Source organism: Aaosphaeria arxii (genome assembly GCF_010015735.1).
Source record: "Aaosphaeria arxii CBS 175.79 unplaced genomic scaffold BU24scaffold_7, whole genome shotgun sequence".
NCBI lineage: Eukaryota > Fungi > Ascomycota > Dothideomycetes > Pleosporales > Aaosphaeria > Aaosphaeria arxii.
In genome coordinates this window covers 65843-91719 of record NW_022983480.1, presented here as the reverse complement: position 1 = coordinate 91719, position 25877 = coordinate 65843, and the positions used below count along the sequence as shown (strand labels likewise).

Here is a 25877-nt window from a genome sequence, read left to right as displayed (position 1 = left end):
GAACGTGGTTTTTGAAGGGAAATTTTTTCATGATTACGACCTATTTATCTGGGTAAGCTACGTCTAAGGAGCATTACAATAATCCATTGATCACCTCTCTCGAACCGGCGGAAGATTAGAAGAGTCAATCTTGAACCTGACCCCTGCTCCGTCAAACAGCCCCAATAACAGGAAAGTGTTAGGGCTGTTGTGGGCTGGTCTCCATGAACAATCTACAATCTTTAAATGGGGAAGCATCTCTTGACAGTGTTCTACCAGGAATAGCAAATTCTCTTCTAGGTCTTCGTCCCATTCCGATTGTATGACTATCTCCTCTAGAAAAGGAGGCAATAGGCCACAAAGAGGCACCTCTTCATTGCCGGCATCGATATTATCGTCAAACAAAACAAGGCTGGATACATGGATGTATGTAAGCGCTGTGTAGTGACGAAGGGATCCGATTGTAGGTATGTGTTGATCCATGGTGACCATCCAACCAGAGTCCAGGGTATCCAGAACAAGGCTTTCAAGACTCTCTGCATGTCTGCTCAAAGATTTATTGAGAGCTCTGAGGTCAATCTCTCGGGGTCGTACGCGATCATCATGAATCCCCCAACGGCATGTGAATCTTCGCAAGTTGGTGTACGATTTGAGTAATGCGTCCAATTCCAGTGATGAGAGCTCACAGGAATCTAGAGTCATCTCTTCTACGCCAAAAATCTCGGGTAGGGCATATGCCTGGTGGAATAGCGAAGGACTCGGAGTAGCATCGTGAACATTTCCCAACCACAGGCACCCTGAAACTGGCAAACGACTCGCACGTACACATTTCGTGAAGACGTATTTCTGGAAGGAGGATTCAAGCGCCGGGGCTCGGGAAGGGCACTGTTTGATCCACAGGTTGCGTAATCCGGAACGATCATTGTGGTACTTCTTCAAGGCTAATGTTGTCGCTGGATAGTCGCTACTGATGCTCCTCTCCATGATGGCGAAGTCGAGTAGGTTTGGCGCAAGTGCAATAAGGAGGACAATGGACGTAAGAATGGATTCCCCGTACGACCTAACTAGCTGTCGCATCCATGTCTCCTTCGCCATCCGCCCTGTGTGGAATCGAGGCTGCCAGACATTCTCTACCTGGGCTAAGATATCATCCAGTGAGACATCCTTAGAGGCCTCCTGCTCAAATCCTTCTGGGAATGAGGCATAAGCATTCATGTTATATATCTCGATGTACTCGAGGGACTTTCTCGATATGGGCCGTTCGATGAACGTTCGTACCAGTTGCTGAGGTGCTTTCACGTTGTTCCTTGGGAGGATAAAGGTTTTGCATAAGATTGGTTGAACTACATTGTATAGACGTCTGCATGAGACTGTAAGAGCGTGTAGACTTTTCAATATCAGTTCGTTCTCATTTTGGCGTGCTTGTTCGACATTTTCGTCAACGAAGAAACCCCTGGTGGGAGAGAGATAGCTGAGAATTTCGAGTATGAGCTCCACAGGCAATTCGTCCAAGGAGATATTTGAGGTTTGTTTCGCGATTTCCAAAGTTCCCAGCCTATCCGGTAGTGTCATTTCTGAAGACTCCAAGGAAGGATTTGCATGACCATGCACTTCCATGGCCACGCACCCACGATGATGCTTGCTAGATGTATGCGGAGGATCAGGCTACCGATCGATGACTAGCCTGATTGGGCTAGGCGTTGGATCTGCCAAGGACTGGTCTCCCCTCCTCCCTCATTCAGGGTTCATGTCCCATGTCTCTAACTGTGAATAGCCATCCACTCCATGATGATACCGCATTCTGTTTCCTTGTCCGCTTTGACGAAGCCACTGTACAGAATGAGTTGCTTGAAAGCTGGTCAATTGCGCCTCAAGGTCGCCGATTTGAATATTGCGCCATCCTACCCCGCTATGACCGCTTCTGATCATCTCAAACAGAAGCTGTGATAGCTCAGGCCAACTCCTCAATGCAGGCGTGGCAGGCTTGGAAGGGACGGCCTCTGCATATAAGAGCTCCGTAGCCACGATGGCATTCAAAATGACATTCACTTGAATACTAATTGCAGTCTACTATACCCTAGTCCGCGGTCGTACCTATACTTCCCTTCCAACTTTTAGCCAGCCAGAACAGGATGTCTTCCCAGGGCGAGCAGAACCTTGTCGAAGGAAATCCGCAGTACGCAGCGCAATTCACGCAGGGCGACCTCGCACTCCCTCCTAGCCAGAAATATGCGATCTGTACGTCCATGACCTAGCAATTGGTTTCTCGCAATTAGTCTACATGTACTGATTACATCGCTCTCGCGAACAGTAACCTGCATGGACGCCCGTATCGATCCAACATCCGCGTTCGCGATTCCTCTGGGTGCTGCGCACGTCATACGCAACGCCGGCGCATCCGCGCGTGACGCCTTCCGCTCTCTCGTCATATCACAGCAGCTTCTAGGGACCACAGAAGTACTTATCGTGAAGCACACTGGCTGCGGAATGCTCACATTCGACGATGCAACGGCGCGCGACTTGGTCAGGAAGAACAAAGGCGATAAGGCGGCGCGACAGGTCGAGAACCTTGATTTCTTGACCTTTCCTGACCTAGAGAAGGCGGTTAAGGAGGACGTAGAATGGCTAAGGGAACAAGCGGTTGAAGAAGGTGTGAGGGTGACAGGATGGGTATATGAAGTCGAGACTGGCAAGGCCAGGCAGGTAGTTGCTGATGTCGGACAACCTGCTGGACTCTGGAAGCCAAATCATTAGGCAAACGTCCGCGCTGTATATTAATTATTAGAACGCTCGCTAGATGTACTCCGCAGCGTCTTCAAATGTACAAAAATAGTGGATTAATGATGGTAGGAGACTATGGAGACCGTTCGATAATCTCGACCGTTGTCTGTTCTGGCCTGATCTGCGTCATACATCCGTCCTCAGATATTCCCCTTTTCTCCGTCCATGTCATGCAAAGTAAAGAGTGTAACAAATTGACATTATTCGGTTAGACGGTAGCTCTAAGGGTCGCATCTGGTTTAGCGTGTGGCGCGCATTCACGTGGACGTCATACAGTTGCGGTTTAGAGACACGGACGTCCGTACCCTCATCATACCGTACGGACTTTTGGCTATTCACATCTTGTCCCTCCGTCTCTTCAGAAAGCATCATTATTGATAATAACTTCGACTCCTCCATGAGACGTCAGATTTCGTGAATTTGCTAAACAACAAGCAGTTTTCAACCATGAACCTTCCAGACGAACTCCTTTTATACACATTCTCGCATTTACATGCCATCAGGAGCTATGAACCACAATCAGAAGCCTTCAAGGACAAAAAACAAGAAAGAGCTAGGCAATGTGAAAATACTCAACGTCAGGCTACCCTTTATGCACTCACATTAACCTCTCGACGATTCAAAAATATAGCGGAGCCCATTCTATATAATGCTTTCATTAATACGACAACCTGGAAAGGCTTCAAACCTCTATGCCTTTTCCTCAGAACAGTATCTCAACGGCGTCATCTCGCCGCGTACGTGCAATATGCCGAAAATCGCCTCTGGGACTACCATGGAAATGGCCTTTATGACGACATGGAACTGTACGGCGCCACTGACATGGTTAAAGACTACTTCGATACTTTTGGTGCCATCCTTGGTTTCTGTAGCAATCTCAATCATCTCTCCATTGTCAGCCTCGAGACAGCAGAGGTCTCGCTCTGGCGCAACCTCATACGGTATAAGCAGCCACCCTTCGAGATGTCCACGCACGGCTTTCAGAAGCTGGAAACACTGTGCCTACAAATTCATACCGAGGACTATGGTCTCGGCGAGGAATCGGCATGGTTTCGTCGCATTAGTAATGCTTTGATTACAGTGCCAACACTCAAAGTTCTAAAGGCGAGCGGGATCACCAGTGGCTCGGCTGGTTTCGTCACAGGCCAATACAAGTCACTCGAAGACATCGATATTTCCGAGTGCATCCTGGACTTCTCCGATCTCGTCTCCCTTGCTGAATCCTCCCCTCATCTTAAGAGATTCGGGTGCACGTGGGCGTACCTGAACAGTGTGGGTTTTCATCTACCAGATCTCTACGATGCCTTATGTTCTGTCCAAACCAGCCTTGAACACCTTCATCTCGACACGCGAGAGGTCCGGTTCTGTGCGGAAGACTTTCCACTCCAGCCTCTAGGAAGCTTACGAGATTTTCTCGAATTGAAATGCGTCGAGTTGTGCGAGTCGAGTCTCCTCGCAAATGCGATGTCCCTTCTAGACTTTCCCGACCAAAAGCTCTCAACCCGAATCTCCGACCGACTCCCTCCAAATATCGAACACCTCACACTCCTTGTAAAGTCCGAATACGGTTACAACGAAGATTGTCGGATCGACGAGGCGTTCGCTTTGTGGGATCTCGCCGAAGACTGCCACAGGCACCTGCCGCATTTAAAGCAAATCCACATCAAATCCGCCTACGAACTGTCAGCGCCCCTGTTAACGAGACAGTTCCGTGAAGCTGGGGTAGAGTTTGCAACAATAAAGGAGCTGGATATGATGCAACACGATTGACTATCCGTCCGCACGAACATCTTCCCTCCCTTCCCGGAAGCCATCGAGGACGAGGAAGATGATCGTGCGGCTGCGATAAACCAATCGAGGTCCGGTAGCAAGGATTTTGGGTTTGATAGTCATGTCCTGCAAAATCTGATGGGCAGTGTAATCGCGAGGAGATTGACTTCTATCCTTGGAATGTAATCGTAGCGTGTTTTCTTTCATTAAGTATCAGTATTCTAGTCTATAATATCCCCCAATGGCAGGTTTGATCAAGGGGATTGTTTTAAAATCGACGCTTCCAGGCTACAAAAATCCGAACACGTGCTGACAGAGACGGAATACAGAGACGAATATGCTCATTCTGTTCAGTGATGCCCGTCTCCTTATCAGCGTTCCTTGATAGTACTTAGACATCGCCCGGACCCTTCCACGCTCTCGTGAACTCCTTCATAACCCCGAAAGTTTCCGTCAAAACAGTAAGGCATGCGAGTTTTGCCTTGTTGCCAAGCATGCTGCAGCGTCCGACAAGTTTCTGTCCTCGATCTCTCCGTAGTGAACAGCGGCGCACTAACCAGCCGACTACGGAATCCCGACGATCCTCGAGTCGGCGGGGGTTGTTGATAGTTCGAGCATGTTTTCTGTAATGTCTTGCCGAAATGGAGCTGAGGAAACTCACTGCCATGCCAGAGAAGAAGCGGATGGCGATGACGGAGGCGAGAACGCTACTGAAGATGAATTTTGCGACCGCGCGGAGGCATTCGCGAAATTCCCCCCATCCATAGTTCACTTCTGCCTTCAAAAGGTTTCGTTGGCGTTCTTGGTTCGCGAATTGGGTTCGCATGTAGCCTTCAAGCTCTTGAATCCGGCGCACGATCAACGGGACGGGCATGTTGGCTTCATCAGGATCCGGGATGTCCTATGAATGTTAGAAGACGATAGGCAAAAGTCAAAAGACCAGAAACCCACCAGCACTCCTTCTCGTAATCCCTTTCGTAGATTTCTAGACATTCGGCGAGCATTTCGCTTTTCTCGAACGTACGCTCGTACTTTTCCATGCATATTGTAGGAAATAATAGCGGGCTCTCGCTCCAAATGACTAAAGTTATGGAAGATATCAACTGTGTGACCACATAAACTCCACTGCACGAGTACTACGAGGAGGGGGGCTGGGCACCTTTATACCAGAGCATGAGACGAACACAAAAAGTGCAACTTATTTGAAGAGTATTGAAATTCAATATTTTCAATATAAGTAGTTACGTGGATTCGGAAACATTGGCATGGAGCGTAGGGCAGGAACCGCATTTTGTTACGAAAGTTCACCATCCCCACCAATTTGGGACACCACACTAAGTTACCATGGTTTTGGAGAATATTGGAATCTGTGCGTCACGCCTTCCTTTTCCTCTCTATGCCAATGAAATAATCGTGTCATACGCTTCAGTCGGTGATTGTTCCACACATCGAGCCTGAGTTTATGGTGACCCAATTGTCAGTCACCATTTAATCACCTTTAAGATTGAAGATGTCCTCAGTTCCACTTCTGTGTGCGTTCGTCAACAATTTCTCCTTCTTCTGATCCTTCTCCTACAGGCAAGTAGAATGGAGGAGTCAATCGTCCATGGTTGAAAGCTGTCGCATTCGTAGTCCTCAGTCGCTTGCGCATCTCCCACGGGAACGAAAGGGTATTGCGATCTGATTCATGCATGTCGAACGGTCTTTTCTGTGCTCTAGCCTTTTGTACACTCTCCTGGACGTTGTCCCGCTGCTCGTTGATGAGTTGATATATTCTGTCATGTTCCGTTGCAAATGCTCTGTAATTTGCGGCAATACTTGGTCGCCTGTGATCCAGAGGAAGATCTTGGTAACCTGGTTGATAGTTACGAGGGACTAAGGCTTGTGGCTGCTCTGTGCTGATGGCAACGCTTGGTCGGCTGTGGAGCGGATCAAGATTTGGATAGTCCATTCGACGGTCCCGAGGGGCCGTTGCAGCTTGTGGCTGCTCTGGTCGGCGGTGGATCAGATGTAGAGTTGGATAATCCAGTTGGTGGTCTCGAGGGGCTCTTGTGGCTTGTGGCGGCTCTGCACTGACGGGAACGTAGCCAGGATACTGCATCATAAGCCTCTTATCGGAAAAGAAAACCGAGGGTAGTCCCCGTGATGAAATGCTACTTGATTCCGACAGCGTTTCCAAGTCGTCCTGGAGGAATGGTTCTACCCTAGAGCCCAAAGATCCAGACCATAGACGGCGCTCCAGGATGCTCTTGAAGTGTTGTGAAAGGAGATGCGACATGAGGTCAGCGGATCGGAACGCAGCAATAGCTAGCTTGTCTATGCCTCCACTCAAAGGGTTCAAAATGTGTTGTAACCGGTTGGCGGTATTGAAAACCTTGCTTGCGCCCTCCGCCATTTGTTGTACGCCACGGAGGGACTGTTCGAGCATTGCCCATTCATCCTCTGGCACTGCTTTTCTTTGACGAATTACTTCAAGGAGAATTGGGGGTGGCGCAGACATAATCTCATCGAGCGAACACTTTTTGTAGTTGGCTCTAGGCTCCTGTGGAACTCCTGGGAGGGGTCCGAGGAGGCCTCTTGCCCGCCACCACCAGCGGCTCACCTCCTGAACCATTCTAGGACATGCCTGTGAAATATCAGTATTGTCAGCCTACCTAACCCACTAGATGGGGTAAATGCGTACCTTTCCAGAATGTGCATTCTGACCACAGCAAAAGCAGGCCAAGGTACATTTGAAAGGATCCAGTCGGTGGTCGAGGGGCGTCTTGAATCCGCAACGGATGCAGAAGGTATCCTGATGCCTCGCACCCACGCCCGGATACTCGATACACAAACCTGGATCTAAGGTATTTGGGACCCTTTCCATGATACTAACACGCGAGGGACTTCGGTGCTGTTTCCCTTTTGCTGCTCGGGCAGTGTGGTAGCGCTTAAGGGGCTCGGTAGAGCTGCGAAGCCGAGTAAGGACTTGAAGTGGACTCTATCGACTTCGATCGACAAAGAGCTCGAGTAAGTGAGAAGGACTCTCACTGCCAAATCTTCGTCCTAGTAAGTCCGAATTTTGGTGTCGAAGACAGAAATGGTGGACGAAGAGCGAAGGGAGGAGAGAGAAAATAAGTAAGAGCAGGAGGGAGAGGAGGAAACAATGAGAGGAAAGAGCGAGAGAATCATGAGATGGCGTTTGGGCAATGGCGAAGTCTCCAACACCTACGCGCGTCACGTCGCGTATCCAACGCGTGTATCCCGCCTTTACCTTCACCTTGACACTGTATTGATGTCTACCGTAGCCATCATCAAATCGGTTGCCAAGGAGATGGACCTCCAAATAACAGGCCGACTTTACTTGAGCTACCCTCACCTAGAAGTCGAAATGCTACAAAGGTACAAAACCCCCGCCCCAAACTTCAACTGATTCTCACAATCCTTCCTCGACAGCCAGGGCTCTCCACACCGCTTCTAACCAACAAGCCTTTAACTATATATACCTTTCAATTCTTTGCTCAGCTTCTGACACTATCCATACTACTTTCCTCTCACTTTCAAGAAGCCATCAACTTGACGGTAACTGACGACAGTCGACCATCAACCATGGCCGATACCAACGACGGAATGGGCGCCACGGTCGGACCCGTCAATACATCGTCGGCTGTTCAAGATGGCTCCAACAAGGACAGTGTGGTCAATAACAATTCGCTCACTGTTCATTCCAAGGTCTCAAAATGCCCTCACAATGAAAAAGGCTATGCTAAAAAGTTCAAGTATGGTTACAACCCTGGCAATCCGTCTGCCGACGGTACAGCAGGACAGAGTTCCACTATCAAGCTGGCTAATGGTCGTGAGATCACTCTCGCATATACTCCATATGGACATGGTGTAAGATGTCTCCCCTCCATCTTATTGTAATGTCACTTCTGATCACATTTTAGAGACCTGGGGACTTTGTTCCTGCCCCACCTCAAGAACAGTATCCAGCTTATGAGCCGCCGGTAAGGAAGGTTGGGAAGCAATCCAAACGCAAAGGCAGGGGCAATGCTGACAAAAAGAACCCCAAAAAGGCCAAAAAGTCCACAGATCATGCTGTGCCTGGATCCAAGACCGAAGCGGCCAGAAAGGGTTTCGAGGAGGAAGTGATGGAATCTGTGCAGCAAAGGTTCCGCCCAATCGTCGACGATATCCTGGCGAAGCAACGAGAAGTACTCAAACAAAAGCGGGACCTAGATCAAAAGATGATTGAGTTTGAACGCGAGAAAGAGCGTGTCAACATTCGCGCCGATTTTCTTGTCGCCGGTCAGGTCCAGCTCCAATATGAGCTGGAACGTCGAGGGTTCAAAATCGATCATACTCTGCTGCATTATGCCAAGCTCCAGGGAATTAACGAAGGCCTATCCGCACGAAGCGCCGAAACGATTGAGCTGCAAGCTATGGCTGCCAATTTTGAGGCCCGGGAAATGCGGATCGAGCATCGAGAGCGTTTGTTGGACATGGGTGCTGCAGCTGTGCTTGAGGATAAAATCAGGGCCCAAGTGAAGAAGGAACTTGGGAAAACACTTTGCAGGGAAGCCTACGAAAATGGCATGACGGCTGGAATGTTCACTGGCCGCGAGCAGGGCCATGTGGCTGGACACGAACAAGGGTTTAAAGAGGGTTACGCGGCTGCAGTAAAGGACAAACTCCTTCTCGATGGCCTCAAGAGCGGCACTATCGACCCGAAGCAGCCTGAGGTGCAGCACCTCTTTGATCTGACCCATCCCAAGAATCCGTACACCTTGAGTCTCCACGTAGGTCGTCCTGCTCATGGTCCGACGCCCATCATTTCTAGCAGTCAGGATGACAATAGCAACGCGGGTTCCTCGAGCAGTGATAGCACCAACAGGCTCGGAGATCGCGTCAGTGATATCAGCTTGTCCGATGACGACACTGTGGCCCTCTCCGAAGAGGAAGTCAGGCCCAATGTGCCTGTCCATGATCTTATCTCACTTGAGTAGGTCTGCCACTGAACGTTGCCTAGCATCATTTCATTCCTGAGGCTGGTGACATCATACGTTCTCACAATTATCTTGTCATGCCTGGCATACTTTTCTTGAGATTCGACAGTTATGGCATTGGGGTATTTCGGAACTTCGTCTGGAAAATCGAGTAGTGTGGGATAGCAATCTGCCTTCATCGCTGCCTCTACCGTCTCACCACATCGTTGGAGTTGGAGTGGCCCTTTGATAAACAGCCTATTGGGAGGCTTGAATCAGCAGTAGTTTGGTGTAATCAGGGCTTTACTCACATTCACCATTCAGATAGATCAAAAACTCAACTTTTCAATCAGTGATACAACCATTGAATCGCATAGTGTTGAGTTGAATGCTGTTAAATGCCCTTGCGGTGCGCATGCCACCGTTGCCCCAACTATCACTTAGCCATCCGCCATGTAGCTCGAACCTCTCGCACCGCGGCCGAATCCTCCACGAACCACTCGGCCATGTCCTCGCTCGCCGACCATGGGTCTCCTCAAGACAGGACCATGGGGGCCATTCCCAAAGGTTTGTTCGCCACCCTCAACCCCCTCCCGATCCACCGTGGAACTCGGCTGAGGCTCGTGGTGACTCTTCTCTTCATTCCCACTCCCATTTCCATCCCCATCGTCGTCACCCTTCTTCCACTTCTTCGCAAAGTCCTGCGCTCCGCCCCCAACAGCCCTCAAAGCCTCCTTCCCCTCCTCATCATCCACCCCCTCAGAAGCAACATACCTCCCAACACACCTGATCTCCTCCGTCTCGCCCTCCCCCCTCCTCGCACGCTCCCACCTCTCATGCTCTGCCCACCACCACGAATGCGTCGGCCCATCCAACCCCTTATACCCCGCGACCCCGTCCTCTGCCACCCTCCTCGCCCATGGCTTGTCAACGATGTAGTGCAGAGCCCTCACTTCGTCATCGCTCCACATCTCCTGATGCCAGTACCGCCAGGTTTTCAGCGCGTTGGTGCTCCAGTGCAGGCTGCGCCACGAGGAGGCAAAGACTTCGTTGAGGAAGTCTTGGTCTGGGAACTTGTAGGAGAGGAGTTTCGACGTGGGTGTCGAGGCGAAGGTCGAGATCACGAGGTGGGATATGGATGCCGTGGGGCGGAAGACGAAGGTGCCTGTGTTGAAGATGCCGCGGGTGGAGTGGTGGGGAGTGACTGGTGCGAGGGATGATAATGAGGAGGTGGTGGATTGGGTCAGGGAGGTGTAGGCACAGTTCGATGGCGTCCATTCGGCGGGCGCCCAGGCGTCGTGGTCGAGGTTGCAGACGCAGACGTGCGTGGTGCGGAGCTCGTTGTCCTTGAGGTCGATGTCCGGGGCGAAGATGGCGGGGCTCGGGTCTTTGAATATCATCATGTCGGCGTCGAGGAAGCACAGTTTCGTCCAGCCGTGCTTGAGCGCGAGGTCGTCGAGCTGGAATACGCGCAGCTTCGTCCATGTATCGATGAAGCGCTCTGCGACCATGCTGCCGGTGGAGTGGTCCTTCTCGTCCGCGACTTTAGGGATTCGTAGGTGCTCGACTGGGTAGAGTATCGTGTTCGTGTGGCGGCTCTCGGCTTCTAGAGCGGAGACGCTGTCTTCTGGGAGAGTCTCTGGGGTGTAGATGATAACCAGAGGTGTGGATGGTGAATGTTCATGGAGAGTGTATGCCAGGAGAATGGCACCGGCCAGGTATGAGGGTCGCGTTAGCAACGTTGCATATGCATATTTTCCACTGCTATCTCTTGATTCTGCTTCTGCCATGATGTTTAGGTGTATCGTCGAAGTGATGAATGTTTGACTGTTTAGCAACAGTATGGGGATAGACTAGCAAAATGCGCCAATTGAGGAAGAATTACACCACTCCTTTCCAGACAGGTATTTCCAAAATTATCTATAACAAAATTTATAAATTAGTCCAGACGATGTGAAATCATGATGTCTGTGGGTCCATTCGACATTTGGGTAATACGACTATGTTTGACGTCATCGATTCATCCTGGTCACATGTCTACATTCAAAGCCATCTCCAACCTTTCTCCAACGTTGGACACAACCTCAGGGGTTCTCAATACAATACTGTTTCATGGGACATGAATATAATAATCTTGATGTATTCGTGCAAGTCCTAGCCGGGTATCTTCAGTCAACCCCCGTGCAACCCCTGTATTCCCTAGTAAAGTAGCCCGCCCATAATGAAAATATCGTACAAGAAAAAAGAAAGACCAATAGCCATGCTTGTAACGTCGAAATCTACTTAAACTCAACAGACTAGGGGACATGGGATAGATGAACATATATTTCGACTTCAAGCCTTTCCGTCCTCCTTGGCTAAAGCCTTGCCCCACGCGCTCTCGAAACCGACATCTGTGACTAGACTAGTACGGGCGCTCTCAGCAGCACTTTGCATGCCGCTTTCGGGGCCAGTGGCAGTGTTAGCAGATGCTCCGGCCTCGGGAGTCTCGTACTCGAAGTTGCTGCTATACACGACTGCGGCGAATGCCTCCAAGTCTCGGACGCTCTCGATGGCAGCCAGGTACTCGTTGTTGGCGCCGGTACCAATAGCATGGGCTTGTCTGCAGAATACCGCCAGGGAATTCGCCACCTTGGCTTTGGCATCAGAGGGGTTAACGATCTCCTGGACGCGGGCGGTAGAGGCCGATGTGGGGGGGATCTTGTAAGACAGCTGTGAAATCTTGGTATCGATGAGATGAGAGAAAGCGGAGTCGAGAAGGCGGGTAAGAACATGAGTGAAAGATGGCGAGTCAATAAGGTCGGAGGTCTCATCAATGAGACGTCGAAGAGAAGTAGAGGTGAGGCCGGAAGCAGAGTCGGACATGCCGGACTCGCGGAGGACGTAAGCCTCTTGATCCTGCGAGGGCAGGAGGTAGGGAAGCCATTTGCAGGTCCTACATCGAGTCAGTAAGTCGTCAATAAAGTTACTATGAGACATTTGCATACCTCCTTTGCTCTTCGGTGGCACCCTCGACCTTCTTCCGCACCTCAAGAGTCATCTCAGAAAGCCTCTCAAGCGTGATTTCCTCCCTAGGGTTCAAAGAGCCGAAAACTTCATTGACAGCAGCCGTGACCTTCTGAATCAACTCAATGCAGCCGCGGTGCAACAACCACCAGCTCAAAGACAAATACCGTCGGTTCGTCTCGAAGTCGTTGCCGTAGGCGTGGTCGAAATTGTCATCATCGTGGTTCTCCAGGTTGATCTTCGATTCCTGAGAATGTGGTGTGGCGAGCGAGACAACGCTCGCGAGATAATTCCGTCGACCGAGGAGGTTCAGCTGTATCCTCGTGAGGAGCGTGAGCAAGCTCAACGTATACAGCAACGTGAATGCTCGTGAAATAGCTAGTACAAAATCAGTTTTTTGTTCCCCAATCTTCATTCATCAATCATGTCCGTTCAATCACATACAGCTAATCTTCATCTCATTCCACAGCTGCGCCTTGCTCTTCTTCGTCTTCTTCTCGCCACTCGCAGCACCTTCAGCCGCGACCTCGGCACTGCCGCTCCCCGTCGTGCTCGCGTTCTCGCCATCGGCAATCTGGCTCGCGTGCACGTAGCTCTCGCTCTGGCTCTGGTAGCTCGTCAGGCTCTTCGCATCGTCGTCCGCGACGCTGGGATCCGCAACGCTGGGCGGTGCGCTCGAGAACACCTCGCTAGGGCCAACGCTCCGCGCCAATCGCTCCGCCTTGTGCTTCTGCAGCTCCTCGAGGATCTGCTCGACGGGCACGGCGTCGAGGATGTTCTCTGTGGCGGTCGGGAGGATGGCGAGGACGGTGAATGTGCAGTCTTCTTGGTTCTGTTCGAAGCGACGTCGGAGGCTGAAAGGGGTGACGGTGTTAGCAGAAGTTCCAAGGAGCATGCGGTTGGGGCCGAGGGAACGTTACTTTTCTTTAGCTATCCGCTCCTCGCTCATGCGTTGTCGTGCCTCGCTCACTTTGCCGAGAACATATTGTCCGGCGAGATAGCCAGCACCGAGGACACCTGCGCCGATGGCGAAGTTTGTTCGATTCCGTCGGAACCAGCTCCGGGTTGATGATATCATGGCAGCGGTATTGTTCGATGGGGGGAGAAGGCGATGGTCGAAGGGGTAATGGGTGGGAGAGGAGCAGAAGAATATCACAGCTTGCACCTCAGGCCCTCGAAGGATGAGAAACCGGGGGAAGCTGCAATTGTGAACAAGGGTCGGTGGGGATGCGTGCGGTGCGGGACGCGATTGCGGAGGAGGCTGGTGAGGTGGACATGCATCTGTACAGCTAAACTCCCCTTTCTCGCGCTAACCACGGGATTGGACAGCCGAGGTAGTTGACTGATTGGGCAATTCGACGTCCGACTACATCCCATGAGCGCTGTCATGAGCATTTGATGGTGATGAATTGAGCAAGCCTGAATTATGTTTCATGTGATTCTTTCCCCAATGGAAATCATCGTGTATCAGCAGCAGCTTCTGTCGGCAATTATCGTGCCCTGGTGGTCATTGTACTTACACCCAATATCACAATGGCCAATAGAGCGAACAAGAACTCATACCCGACTGATGATAAGCTCCCGGAAAAAGAACAGCATATGGTACTAATGTGCCCTTTCCTTATTTTTTTCTAATCTGTTTCCGCATGGAGGATCCCTCTCTGTAAAATAAATGAGATTCAAGTCTAAAGTATCCCGCTACCAATATATTGTAATGTTCATACCAATTTCCTTGTTTAGTGAAAAGACTTGCCCGACGCACGTCAATTCAAACAACATATTTCTCTACTCCCGTAATTGACATTAATTACACTTCTATCAGCAAGATCACGATAGTAAAAATACATCTATGATTATTCTCGTCGGGTCGTGCATGAGTTTATGGTACGGTCACCCACCCATATCTACAACCCACAACCACCACCACCATCTCACCGCCAAAAATTTGGCAACAAAAAAAAAGAAGACAAAAAACATACAACAGCGGGGATTCGCTGATGGTCACCCACTCAACTACTAGTCCGCCGGTATTCTGCTTAAGTATGGCTGAGCGAACGGGAAGCCCTGTTTTCAGAATCCAATGGTCGTATGTGCTTGTTCATCCGCTTTGTATGGGCTATGAAGCTAGAAGAGATATCACCAAGGGGAATTTCTTAGAAGAAGACGTGCTTTCCCCAACAAGATATTGTTTTACATTAAGCCGCTGTACTAACTACTACTCTACGCTGCGTCTCGCCATTTTCACATATTTCCCATCACCTCCACGCAACTGGTACAAGAAACACAAGAAAAGGAATGTCTAGAGAAGCACACCGGGAAACAAAAGGATTGTGCAAACCGCTCATTTACTGAATAAGAATCCAATAAGTATCCGCCACCAAATCAGTCCAGAAAAACAAACCCACGTTCCCACGCTTCTTCATGGATTCGAGGGAAAGTGGAGAGAAGGAACGACATGGACGTCGGCATTGTTGAAAAAAAAAGGGGAAAAAAAGAAGGAATGATCACGACTCCGAAATATCTGCAAATACAAACCGAGCTAATCCAACCCCCTCGCGCGCGCGCTGTTTTACAATCTTCACGATAGCTTGTTTTCTTTCTCCAGACATGTACATGCTTACTGTCGGACGCGGATGGGGCTGACCGACATGCGGCCGCAGGGGCCGTTGGAGAAGGCGAGGGCAAACCTCCTGGGGAAGTCCCGCTCGCTTTTGCCGCGGATGGTACCCAAGTAGAGGGTGTCGCTGCCCTTGGCGCAGCTGGCGGGGACTTGGGTCTGCACCGTGAGGGAGGTGCCAGTTGGCAGAATGGCGGTGCCGGTAGGGCCGACGACATTGCCGAGGGTGACGTTGCCGCCTGGGATCAAGGGGGAGGTGGCGTTCAAGACAGGGGCGACGGTGAAGCGGAGGTGGCACTCCTGGCGCGAGGGGACGAAGAAGGATCCAGCGCAGTTGGGGGAGTTCTGGCAGGCGATGCAGCAGTTCACGGCATTGACCGTGTTGGTGACGAGCTCGTTCTCGATGGGGAATCCCTGGGCTGGGCGGAAGGCGATGCGGTCGAAGTTCATCCTGTTGCCGTCGCGGTCGGTTATGTGGTCCACTATTGTGATATTGTCAGTTCATAGTTTAACTTTAGTATGCACATGACGAGACTTACCAACGTTGTTTGCGGCACAGGCAGCATAGACAGAGGGCGTAGCCACGACCTCGGTGATCGTAGTCGTGGTGATGACTGTGCTGGTGGACTGGACGAGATCAGTGGAGACTGGAAGGACAATAGTGGTTGGAGCGGCAGTCTCCACGATGATATCCGTGGTGTTGACGGTAACGCGAACCTGACAGAGAACACGGTGAGGATACACGCGGTTGAGGCTGGATGTTGTGCCGTCTGGGTTGATGATGTAACCACCGGTGTAGCCCGCTGGAGTCTGTCGCTTAGCAACATCGTCGACCAACTGGAGACGCTTGACGCGAGAGACGGCGGTGGGTTCTGGCATGGAGAACAACACGAGAGGAAGGAAGCCTGCAGGAGTCGGGATGGTGGTTGCGGGCGGGGTCGACGTTGTGATGCTGGTCACGACCTGAGTAGTGGTCGCGACATTGGTGAAGGTCGTCGCATCAGGGGTCGAGGTGACCGTATCACGAGTGGTGTACGTGAGAACGGCGACATGGGTGGTCGTCGTGTATGCGTACCAGGTTGGCACGCCGGCCGTGCCAGTTGGGAGAGGTTGATAGCCAAAGCGAGTGGTGCAGCGGGTGAAGGAAGAAGTCACATCTGGGATGTCCGGAACTGCCTGGGCGAGGACTGAAGGGACAGCTGCCAGAAGAGCAGCGAGAACGGTAGGGGCGATCATTCTAACGAAGGCTGAAAGAGCGTTTGTAAACGAGTGAATGTAAAGCGAATGTGAGTTGCTCGATGCTATTCGTTTGATGTTCACGACCAGTCTTTATAACCATCACTGGTCCATGGCGCAAACTTTCGAGAAGAGGCCTCTCCGATAGAAACAGAGCTGATTTTCGACACATGTAACGATAGGCGGGCTCCGGCCAAGTCCAACAAGCATATCAGTGTCGATGGCTTGATGGAAGAGGCAGTTGAGGCGCTTTCCAATGGCACAAGGGGTTCCGGTAAACACCTGAGGGATGGATTGAAGCCATGATGGTCGCATCCGTGAACGCCGCCGAGCGTTCAATGTTGACAGAAAACGTGTAGGCTCTAGCTATCATTAGCTTCCTAGAGATCAATACGATGAAATGACTCTCCACCGACGAAAACATCACGTACTGGATCAAAGCCTTGGGCACCACGATACCCACTCCATGGAACTGGCAAGATTGCAAGCACCGAAAGACTGTTGCCTCGAGCGCTTCAGGGAGAGAGAGCGATGGCTCAGCACCGACAGGTGTTGTACTGACCGACCCAACGGCAAGACCAATAGACTTCTATGGACATGCCCAGAACGTGGCTGGTACAAGTCGGTTAGAGCCTCACGTTGGTAGATTGAGATGAGACTGTCAAGGGATGAGTGACTTAGGGGAGGAGATGTAAGTCACTTTGAAAACGCTGAATTCAGGAATGTACATGTGACTACTTAGGTACGTAGCTGCGTTGACTTTGAGATAGATGATGCAAGAAGTGAAGAGTAGGCAAAGAATGGGGTCCATTCGAATTCAACAGCAACGAGGATTGAATGATTGTCGCAGAAGCAACACGCAGCATCAGGGTGGCGATGGTTCCGAGAATCATCACCTCCCTTGCCTGGCCCATGTCTTGAGGCTCCTGGCAGCAAGGTTGACGGCGTTCAGCCACAATTTCAATCTGGAGAGATTGGTAGGCGAAATTCTTCCAAGACATCAGTAAAGAGAGTTTACACAGGGAGCCAGAAACGGATTGAGATGGCAATCTTGCAATTAGATGACGGTGAGGTTGACCGGCTCGATAACACATGCTTGTTCAGAGCATCGCTATCACCAAGGAGATGGGGGGATTGTTGTAGAAGCTGAGCTGAATCGAGAGCAACGCAATGCAGACAGGGCTGTGGCGTGCATGTTGCATCTGGTTGAACATGGGATCCGACGTTGTTGGTGTCAGATATGATCTGTCATGTGAGTTCGTGATGGGGAACATTGCATAGCCCCGCATCCCGCATGTTGATCGGTTTTCCTTGTTTGTTGATCATCGGAAGAGCCTCCGCGCCGCGTGTCCCATTTTCTGCCCACAACGGGGCGCCTGATGGAGGTCAAGAGAGATGACGCGAACAATTGAGATTATACCATCGCGAAGAACATGCCGACGTAAAAAATCAGGCTCTGCTGCGTTGTTAGACGCGGTTTGTCGCGTCAAATCAAGAACGCGAGCGCAGTATCTACTGTCTAGTGGTCAAAGTAGGATATTTGGTGAGAGCTATCTACCGAAGTTGCACATGCGCCAGCCGAATCCTTGTGTCTATAAAAGGATCTCAGCATTTGCTACCCCTCACCGCGTTGGCTGCTACTGTAGACCGGGCCGGATGACAGGAGGGGCGACCTGATGTGCGTGGGTGTGTGGAAGATGCGAGGACGGACGCGTTGTTTTCGTTAGTTATCGGCAATTGGGCTTCTACCGTGAACGAGATCGCGATGCAGAAGTAAACCAACCATGGTGAACCTTGATGGCTTTAGACTGAACCTTACTTTCTTGGTTATATGAATGACAAGAGTCCGGGGGGTAAGGGTGAGTAAGAAGAGGAGGATAATGCAATTGCCGAGAGGGACCGGAAGGCCAAGGCATGAGGCATAGGGCAGTCATGATGAGATCGAAGATGAACTGGAGAGCATCTACGAGATAACTCTAGCGGATGAGTTATGGCTGGGATGATCCGCGTTGGGGTGGGAGTCAGGTCGGAGATGGAAAGAAAACGGTGCTGGCGTTCAGTAACTACGGAGTGTTCCTATTCAGTGTTGGTGTCTGTACAATACGGAGTAGATGGATCATGGCAGATGGTGGAGTGGAGTAGCAGGTGGGCCTGACGGTTCATCATCTTCATCATATCGATATGGGCGGACAGATACGATAGGCTGTCGATTGGCGTGTCGTGAGTTCGTGTCGCAGCGGTTGGGATGATCCCCGCCTGGGTGGTGATGTGTAACCCTACGAGTATGTGGCTACTGTATGTACTCGTATGTACGGGACTGCACAGTGCGACTAGGAGAAGAATTGCTATCTGCATGCATGCATCCATCCCGTATGAACATAGGTACGTCGTGGATAGATGAATGTCGTGCTGCGTGAGGGTGGTGGTGCAGTGGTTCGGAACTGCTGATTCGAGAAGAGGAGCGACATGGTGGCGTTGTCTCAGCTGGGCTGGTTTGAACTGGGCGCTTACCGGGACTCGAGCCGTTCGCGACGCGTTGAGCAGGATTATTGAATGGAAATGAAACGGAAACTAAGAACGAAGGACGAGAAGTTTTTCGTATTATCTGCTGTCGAGAATCTATTTTATTCAGCCGGTCGATAGGATGATGGCTCTCAAAGTACACGATACATGGCACAAAGGAACGAGGTTACAAGAGAATGAGACGAAGAAGAGAAAGAAAATGACACAGAGACCGGTCAGTCCGTCGGTCCGTCAGCAAGGTTAGTGGGGAATGGGCTGATCTAGGGTGAGGCATATGAAAGAATTTGGTGGACAGGTCTGTTGAATGATAGACCATAGATTATTATCATCATTGATGATGAGGGGTTACTGTGTAGACGGTTGGTTCTGTTCTGTGTAATGGTGATGTGAGTGAGGAGTGTGACTGCCCGTTCTGGCCGGTGCCAAGTGTACACAGTCACAATTACAAGTGCAAGGAGTAACGATGCAGCAGAATTGATTAATGCTAGCGACGATGATACTAGCAGTACGGAGTATATGCAGACTGAAAATAAAAATAAAAGGAGAAGAAAAATTAAAATAAAAAGAAAAAAAAAGAAGAAGAAGAAGAAGAAGAAGAAGAAGAAGAAGAAGAAGAAGAAGAAGAAGAAGAAAAAGGGTAGACTAGGCGATGGATTAGACAGGGTAACCGTGTACTTGTTCCTGTCCAGATCAAGATCAAGATCTCTACAAAGATTCCCGATCACGATGGAGATGATGTTCATGGGCCATGGCATTCATTGTGACTATTTCATGTTGATGTTCACGATGAGGCTGTAGCTTTTAAAGGGGTGTCTTAGCAAGTTTTGTAGTAGTACTCCGTAACTCATACCATTAATGAGGTCCAGGCGGGAGAAGGTTGACGATCGATCGGAGCATCGTTAGACCACATACTAGGTACCTAGGTAAGTACCTAGTACGAGGTAACTCGTGGTTAGTATGAGCACGGAGGGTTATTAGTACTTGTAGATGATGAAATAACTGGAATGACGAAGCCATTTTGTAGTTTGAGATTATTGGTCAATGCTTGTTCTTTTCGTTGGTGAAAGATATCATGTGGTTTGATTCTTCTCCTTGCTTTAGTTCTCGTAATTGAGAGTTTCGTATTTACCTGAAAGTCGGTGGGAGTGACTTGTCTCTCCGACTGTCTTGTTGAATACCTTACTCCGTAACTATGTGAGGTATCTATGTATAGGTGAGTGGATGGTTCGCATGTTTCCTGACTTGTCTTGTCCTCTCATGTTATCTCGTTGTATGTTCCTTGTTACTGCATACTGCATACATGCCCGTACATAGTTACTATCTCAGTGCAGTGTTACTTGCTGGCGCATGCAGTGTAGGCGTGTGTGTTCCTTGCATGAATTCCTCGCCCAGTCCGGCAATCCTCCACCCTGGCGGGCTCCTGGCAACTTGACTGGATTGGACTGGATAGAATCAAAAACTTGAACCCATCCCTACCCATATCAATAACCGTACTCAAATGATCCTTGAGTTTACCTGACCTGACCTGTTCTGTCTGCCCGAGAGCTATCCCATTACTCGCTCTACGAGTTCTTCTCGTTCTACATACGGAGTATTGCCTGCGAGATACCACGAGAATTCACCCCTAACAACTTTGTCTGATCTTTTTACGGAGTAATTTTGCTGCGTGCTGCGAGTACTCCGCACATAGCATCATCTCATCACAGTTAATTCACCTTCTCCTTTTATTTGTCCGTTGGGTACCTGAATACAATCACCGGAAGTATAGTCCGTACTCTGGAGAGCGAGAGAGAGAGAGAGAGAGAGAGAGAGAGAGAGAGAGAGAGAGAGAGAGAGAGAGAGAGATTAGCGCCGTCGAGCAGTCAGCCAGCCCAGTCCAGGCCGGCTAGCAGCCAGCAAACCAGCTAGACAGCCCAACCCAATCGACTGAGAGGCTCAAGCGAGGTGCGAGGTGCCAGGTACAAGTACTTGTACACAGTTGTTTCAACAACCCAGGCCGGGTGTGCGTGTGCCTATCAAAAAGTACGGTACTCGAGTGTCCCATCCACTGTGTCCATGCCCCTTCCCTTCCCTCGACCCAGTCAGCCCTTTTTCCTTTCTCTCACCCTCACTAGCCTACAACCCATCCACCCACCCCTGCCCAACTAGTAAACTCCACTTCCCACTTCCCACTCTCTCCGAATCTATCCACTCCCACACACACTCTCTCACCAACTTCATCCTTTTCGCTTCTACTTCTCTCTCTTCCTTGCCTTACCCGTACCTTTCGTGTCCTTACTCTTCTCTTCTACCTCACCCTATCCATTACCCACTTCTCCACCTCAATTCATCCAATCCATACCCATCCATACCCATCCAATCCTATCCTATCCATCCATCAATCACCTCCTTTCTAACTCTCTTTTACTAGCCTTTTGGATCATCCGTGCCCCCCCCCCTCTCTCACTCACTCTGACCTCTCCTCCTTCCATCACTTAACCTACCCACCCACCGCACTACCCACTCTCTCACAATCAAACCAAACCCGACATCTTCTCGACCGCCAAAACTCGAATCCACATTCGCACCGACCTTTTGCTCGTAACAATATCACCTAAAAGACATATCCTCCTGGACCATACTCTCTTACGCACACATACCTATACCTATACACGTACCGAACACGTCCGGCGTCATCGCAATCTCCCGCCAACCTCGACCTCAACTTCACCGGACCGACGGCCATTATCCACCTCAACCATAAAATCACCCATTCCCACACGCGATTTTACGCGTCATTGCTTCTCACCTACTCAGAAAAAGGTCCTCGGAGACCTTGTCGGCCATCCTCGCCATGGCTACAACGCGTCGACAACCCCCTCTGCAGATTTTTCAAGACCCGATCCCCTCAACTTCAGCCTCAAATGATCATCACGACGTAGCCGCGTACGAGCCTCACCTCCTCGATGCCTTCGGCTCAGTCACCGACGTGTCGTATGACCATCACACCCTCCTGGAGCCTCCGCACACCTTTGAGAACGCGCCTTCGCCACAGAAACTGCGTCACGTCTCCAGCTCACCACCCCCCGCCGCTCTCGCCGAAAAGGGCCTCAACATCGTCTCCATTCCCCCTCCACAAGAGCAGTCTTTCCGCACCGACGCGCCGTTGAAGAAGGCTCAGCGACCCATCCCCAGGCAATCTCACGCCATGGCGGCCGCCGCCGGCAACAGGCAGCCAATGTTCAATTCTTTCAACTACGACAAAGAGAACAGATACGCGACCAGTGCAAGCCAGCCTCTGCCGGACCTCGCCAACTTTCCCGCCGCCGCCGCCGCAGAGCCACCCATCAAAGGAGGCCACAAGCGCACCCTCACCGATACGGCGCCCCTCCGCGACAGATCAAAGAAGCAGAAGGTCACCGCCCGCGATGCCCTCGGCGACGAGAACTTCTCGTTGCCCGAACCTGATCAGATGCCATCCGTCGAAGATGACGGTGCCAAGCCACCATACAGCTATGCGAATCTCATCGGAATGGCCATTCTTCGCGCACAGAACCGCCGCCTCACCCTCGCCCAAATCTACAAGTGGATCTCTGACACCTTTGCCTTTTACCGCAACACCGCCGACATGGGCTGGCAGAACAGCATCCGCCACAACCTCAGCCTGAGCAAGTCCTTCTCCAAGCAGGAGCGTCCCAAAGACGACCCAGGAAAGGGTCATTATTGGGTCATCAATCAGGGTTTCGAGAAGCAATACCACAAGGTCAAGTCCACTCGACGTCCTACTAATCCGGATGGCTTCCTCCCCTACCCTGGTGACCTGGTCCGTCCGTCCACAGCTTCGGCTAGTCTGCCACCACCCCCCATGAGTGTTGTCAAAAGCATTGACTCCAGCAAATTTCCCGAAGAGACGGAGCTGTCTTCGGACGCCACCATCCCCTGTTCCGATTCTGGCATCCACGACGGGGAGGATCCGGAACGTTCGATGCCTCCTCCACGTCAGATCCCATCGTCACCACCACCGGCCGACATTCACTCCTCACCTCCACCACCCGTCACACGCAGCATGCGTGACGATACTCCGCCTCGTGCACCACGCTTCCCTGCCCACAGCAGTCGGTCTGGCGGACGCAAGAGGAAGTTCAATGGCCTCGGTGATAGTGGTTACTACTCGTCCATCGAGTCGTCGGCCATCAAAGGCAACCCCCTCGGACCACTCCTCACCTCTGAGGCCGACCACGATCGACCCAGCATCAAGCGTGGCCGCGCCGAGGAGGAGATTGCTCGCATCCGTGGCTCTTCGTACGACTCTCCGACGAAGACCCGCCCCCATATGAAGCAGCCTGCCGCCGCCCTCATCTCGTCCCCATTCCGAGCTCCCCCCAAGGAAGGACGTGGTCCTCTAACGCCCGCAATCGTGTTCAAGCGTCCTGCTCTGCCACCTGCTTCGGCGTCGCCCAACACGAACCTTCGCAACCACAGGCAGCGCATGCGTGAGCTCGTCGGTGGTTCGCCCGACAAGGACCTTACCATGTGGATCGACGCTAATTTTCTCAACACTAATAACTCGCAATCCTGGAGCCCTGCTGTTTCCATTCCTAACGATGAGAACGTAAACCTCATGGGCGAAGGCTTCGAGAGCACCTTTGACGTCTTCGGCGATATGTATCACGAGTCGCCCCTGAAGCGATCGGCCAAGCGTCCGCGACTGGAACGTGCTGCCACCACCACAGGCATCCTTGCCGACATCACTGGCCTGAAGCCAAACATGTCGCCCACTCCCAATTGGAAGTCTCCCTTCCTCAACATTCCTGCTTTCTCTCCTGCGCGTCAGCAGTCACCCAAGAAGAGCGTAACCTCGAATCCTCTAGCTTCGAATGCTCTCACTGACTTCCCACTTCCACCGGCTGGGCCGAGCCGCAGTGGTGCTGCTACGACCGAGATGCCTCAGACCAATAATGATGATGACATCTTCCACCTTCTTCACAGCGACGAGTCGGAGCCTGGCATCGACTTGCTGCAGGGCTTTGAGAAGATTGGCGCCCGGGCATCGGTCGTTGCTCCCAATGGCTCGCCATCCAAAGCACCTCGACCCAGTCTCCAACGCAGCACCACGACGCGTTTTTAGACGCGTTTCTACGACCTCGACCTCCTTTTGCCTCTTGAATGTCCTCTTCTGATGACGTAACGAGTTGGCTTCTTGATTACTTCCCCTCAACGCGTACTTGACGCGCTTCTGAACAAGATCTTTTTATCCTTCTGGATTCACCTTTGCCTTTTCACCCTTGGCATTCGGATGATTCATGTCACGACGTCACGACCCACGATACCCATGATTGACCTGCTGGCTGGCCCTCTGATAGCGTCTTATCCTAGTATGGATTTAATTCTTTACACCCAAACCTGGCGCAAAACAAACGGAAGGGCGAGCATTGGTTTTCGATATCAGGCTCAGGCCATGAGGATTCACCCCGTACATAAAGCTATTTTGCTTGTGTAAACTTTGTCGGGGCTTGTATGGACTTTTCCTCCCCACAGTGCGCAATGGGTCTCCTGTTTTTGTTTTTCCAAGTCTTGTTTTGTGGATTTTTCTCTTCATCGATTACCCCCCTGCACAGGTTATACATCACTGTGCACCTTTTCTTTACCACCTTTGTGCCTCGGCCTAATGACCTTTTGTTTTCCCTCCCGAGATGACAGTTTCTTTGTTCAACAATTAAATGGATGGATGGCTGGAATGGAATTCGGAGTCAACACGTGTTTTGCAGCTCCAGGAGATCAATTTCTCTTTTTTTCTATGTCCGTAGTCAAGTGATCTTTCGAGGAAAAAGACTAAGTGTTAATGGTCTCACATCTTGCGAATGATCGTTGCTTGCTTGCTCATCAAAAATTCTAAGTACCCTTTTACTAAGTTTATATGATGGCTGTCTCATTGCTCTGTACGTGATTTGAATGGTTGGAATTGAGAGAGATCACTGGCTCGTGATCCGAAGTCCGAACATACATCCCTTTGACTAGTTGCCGGGACATGGGAAGAAACACACCTGGGTATCGTATTTCTCCACTGAAGCCTGAAAGATACTATTATGCGGTCAAAGAATTGGACGGGCAGGCAACCCCATTCAATCCTAAACCACGACACTTTCTCTGTTGACAGTCATCATGTATACACCCTCTTGCTCAATGCCAGAAGATGTAGACGGAGAGAGTAAGATCTTCATTTTTGATATACGAAGAGCTGATGGAGGGAATATGATGCACATGGAAACGCCTCTAAACCTCCTCCCCTCCTCAGATCTCCCACACACGGTAGGGAACCCTCATGAAAACCCCAGAACTAGAAACGCACCAAAAAAAAAAAACGCCAATCCCATGCTATCACCGAACCCATCTCCTCCACTACGACACCCGCGCATCCTTCTCCCTCCTCGCCTCAGCAAACGTATCCACGACGACGTCGCACAGGCCCTCGAGGTCCCGCAGCCCCTTCTCGAGCACCTCGTACACGCTGACGTCGTCGTACGTCTGGATGCGCAGGTTCAGCTTCGCCTCGGACGGGTGCGGGATCGAGTACCCGCAGAACTCGACGTCCGGGTTCTTCATGATGACGTAGCGCAGCGCGTTCCCCAAGGTGTGGTCTTCGTTGTCGAATTGGAAGGACGCGGATGTTGGGGTTGAGCCGGGGAGCTATGGGTTGTAGAGTTAGTTCAAGGGGTTTTGGTATGGGGATTTGGAGGAGGAGGAGGAGGAGGAGTGGGGGAAGAGGGAAGAGGGAAACGTACGACGCGGATCCGGTCGCGGTCGACTTGGGCGTCGATTTCTTCCATGAGGTCTTCTGAGGAGACGATCTCGACGTGCGATGCGTCGTGTGTGGGGTGTTGGGGCTCTAATGTCGGCGCTGGCATTGTGGGTATCGTGTTTTTTTTAGGGGTCTATCTGAAAGATTCGTTCTATTCTTCGCTCCCGGGAAGATTGGGCTTGGTATTCCGGCTCTTTGTGTTTGTATTGGAGCTTGTTGTTGG

General features: G+C 51.1%; 11 protein-coding genes across 11 annotated transcripts; 3 read left to right on the top strand and 8 right to left on the bottom strand.

The window, feature by feature from the left end:
- Positions 1 to 18: 18 nt before the first annotated feature.
- BU24DRAFT_425105 (uncharacterized protein) lies at positions 19 to 1595 on the bottom strand. Its single transcript, XM_033528661.1, has one exon. It carries the CDS (start codon positions 1549 to 1551, stop codon positions 91 to 93), a length of 1461 nt encoding a protein of 486 aa, XP_033380782.1. The 5' UTR covers positions 1552 to 1595; the 3' UTR covers positions 19 to 90.
- Positions 1596 to 1750: 155 nt separating this feature from the next.
- Positions 1751 to 2943, top strand: BU24DRAFT_425104 (carbonic anhydrase). Its single transcript, XM_033528660.1, has 2 exons — positions 1751 to 2217; positions 2291 to 2943. The coding sequence occupies exons 1-2, from the start codon at positions 2112 to 2114 to the stop codon at positions 2731 to 2733; spliced, it is 549 nt and encodes a 182-aa protein (XP_033380781.1). The 5' UTR covers positions 1751 to 2111; the 3' UTR covers positions 2734 to 2943.
- A 136-nt stretch (positions 2944 to 3079) lies between these two features.
- BU24DRAFT_425103 (uncharacterized protein) lies at positions 3080 to 4790 on the top strand. The gene has a single exon (XM_033528659.1). It carries the CDS (start codon positions 3208 to 3210, stop codon positions 4528 to 4530), a length of 1323 nt encoding a protein of 440 aa, XP_033380780.1. The 5' UTR covers positions 3080 to 3207; the 3' UTR covers positions 4531 to 4790.
- A 7-nt stretch (positions 4791 to 4797) lies between these two features.
- On the bottom strand, positions 4798 to 5574 carry BU24DRAFT_484089 (uncharacterized protein; the record flags this gene model as incomplete). The annotated part of the gene is made up of 2 exons (XM_033533325.1): positions 4798 to 5431; positions 5482 to 5574. 2 exons carry the CDS (start codon positions 5572 to 5574, stop codon positions 4922 to 4924), a joined length of 603 nt encoding a protein of 200 aa, XP_033380779.1. The 3' UTR covers positions 4798 to 4921.
- Positions 5575 to 6046: 472 nt separating this feature from the next.
- Positions 6047 to 7396, bottom strand: BU24DRAFT_452870 (uncharacterized protein; the record flags this gene model as incomplete). The annotated part of the gene is made up of 2 exons (XM_033531223.1): positions 6047 to 7156; positions 7214 to 7396. The coding sequence occupies 2 exons, from the start codon at positions 7394 to 7396 to the stop codon at positions 6047 to 6049; spliced, it is 1293 nt and encodes a 430-aa protein (XP_033380778.1).
- A 2302-nt stretch (positions 7397 to 9698) lies between these two features.
- On the bottom strand, positions 9699 to 11596 carry BU24DRAFT_252438 (glycosyltransferase family 8 protein). The gene is made up of 2 exons (XM_033522396.1): positions 9806 to 11596; positions 9699 to 9752 (listed from the first exon to the last, which is right to left on the bottom strand). The coding sequence occupies exon 1, from the start codon at positions 11282 to 11284 to the stop codon at positions 9935 to 9937; it is 1350 nt and encodes a 449-aa protein (XP_033380777.1). The 5' UTR covers positions 11285 to 11596; the 3' UTR covers positions 9699 to 9752; positions 9806 to 9934.
- Positions 11597 to 11611: 15 nt separating this feature from the next.
- Positions 11612 to 13750, bottom strand: BU24DRAFT_373950 (Peroxin-3 family protein). Its single transcript, XM_033524545.1, has 4 exons — positions 13421 to 13750; positions 12945 to 13354; positions 12482 to 12878; positions 11612 to 12429 (listed from the first exon to the last, which is right to left on the bottom strand). The coding sequence occupies exons 1-4, from the start codon at positions 13576 to 13578 to the stop codon at positions 11829 to 11831; spliced, it is 1566 nt and encodes a 521-aa protein (XP_033380776.1). The 5' UTR covers positions 13579 to 13750; the 3' UTR covers positions 11612 to 11828.
- A 1210-nt stretch (positions 13751 to 14960) lies between these two features.
- On the bottom strand, positions 14961 to 16553 carry BU24DRAFT_252429 (uncharacterized protein). Its single transcript, XM_033522395.1, has 2 exons — positions 15657 to 16553; positions 14961 to 15599 (listed from the first exon to the last, which is right to left on the bottom strand). The coding sequence occupies exons 1-2, from the start codon at positions 16351 to 16353 to the stop codon at positions 15118 to 15120; spliced, it is 1179 nt and encodes a 392-aa protein (XP_033380775.1). The 5' UTR covers positions 16354 to 16553; the 3' UTR covers positions 14961 to 15117.
- A 2375-nt stretch (positions 16554 to 18928) lies between these two features.
- On the bottom strand, positions 18929 to 19828 carry BU24DRAFT_252418 (uncharacterized protein). Its single transcript, XM_033522394.1, has one exon. The coding sequence runs from the start codon at positions 19629 to 19631 to the stop codon at positions 19137 to 19139; it is 495 nt and encodes a 164-aa protein (XP_033380774.1). The 5' UTR covers positions 19632 to 19828; the 3' UTR covers positions 18929 to 19136.
- A 1669-nt stretch (positions 19829 to 21497) lies between these two features.
- BU24DRAFT_252359 (uncharacterized protein) lies at positions 21498 to 24110 on the top strand. Its single transcript, XM_033522393.1, has one exon. It carries the CDS (start codon positions 21710 to 21712, stop codon positions 23981 to 23983), a length of 2274 nt encoding a protein of 757 aa, XP_033380773.1. The 5' UTR covers positions 21498 to 21709; the 3' UTR covers positions 23984 to 24110.
- A 1144-nt stretch (positions 24111 to 25254) lies between these two features.
- BU24DRAFT_351777 (RBP11-like subunits of RNA polymerase) lies at positions 25255 to 25682 on the bottom strand (the record flags this gene model as incomplete). The annotated part of the gene is made up of 2 exons (XM_033523706.1): positions 25255 to 25542; positions 25638 to 25682. The coding sequence occupies 2 exons, from the start codon at positions 25680 to 25682 to the stop codon at positions 25255 to 25257; spliced, it is 333 nt and encodes a 110-aa protein (XP_033380772.1).
- Between the last annotated feature and the right edge of the window lie 195 nt (positions 25683 to 25877).

Bases quoted from the DNA above. Each gene is read 5' to 3' on its own strand.
- BU24DRAFT_252429 (XM_033522395.1), bottom strand. From the start codon at position 16,353: ATGATCGCCCCTACCGTTCTCGCTGCTCTTCTGGCAGCTGTCCCTTCA. The intron at 15,600-15,656 runs GTAAGTCTCGTC...ATATCACAATAG, and splicing joins CTGTGCCGCAAACAACGTTG to TGGACCACATAACCGACCGC.
- BU24DRAFT_252359 (XM_033522393.1), top strand. From the start codon at position 21,710: ATGGCTACAACGCGTCGACAACCCCCTCTGCAGATTTTTCAAGACCCG.
- BU24DRAFT_425105 (XM_033528661.1), bottom strand. From the start codon at position 1,551: ATGACACTACCGGATAGGCTGGGAACTTTGGAAATCGCGAAACAAACC.
- BU24DRAFT_252438 (XM_033522396.1), bottom strand. From the start codon at position 11,284: ATGGCAGAAGCAGAATCAAGAGATAGCAGTGGAAAATATGCATATGCA.
- BU24DRAFT_425104 (XM_033528660.1), top strand. From the start codon at position 2,112: ATGTCTTCCCAGGGCGAGCAGAACCTTGTCGAAGGAAATCCGCAGTAC. The intron at 2,218-2,290 runs GTACGTCCATGA...TCTCGCGAACAG, and splicing joins TAGCCAGAAATATGCGATCT to TAACCTGCATGGACGCCCGT.
- BU24DRAFT_425103 (XM_033528659.1), top strand. From the start codon at position 3,208: ATGAACCTTCCAGACGAACTCCTTTTATACACATTCTCGCATTTACAT.
- BU24DRAFT_373950 (XM_033524545.1), bottom strand. From the start codon at position 13,578: ATGATATCATCAACCCGGAGCTGGTTCCGACGGAATCGAACAAACTTC. The intron at 13,355-13,420 runs GTAACGTTCCCT...CACCCCTTTCAG, and splicing joins GAGCGGATAGCTAAAGAAAA to CCTCCGACGTCGCTTCGAAC. The intron at 12,430-12,481 runs GTATGCAAATGT...GACTCGATGTAG, and splicing joins GCCACCGAAGAGCAAAGGAG to GACCTGCAAATGGCTTCCCT.
- BU24DRAFT_252418 (XM_033522394.1), bottom strand. From the start codon at position 19,631: ATGCCATGGCCCATGAACATCATCTCCATCGTGATCGGGAATCTTTGT.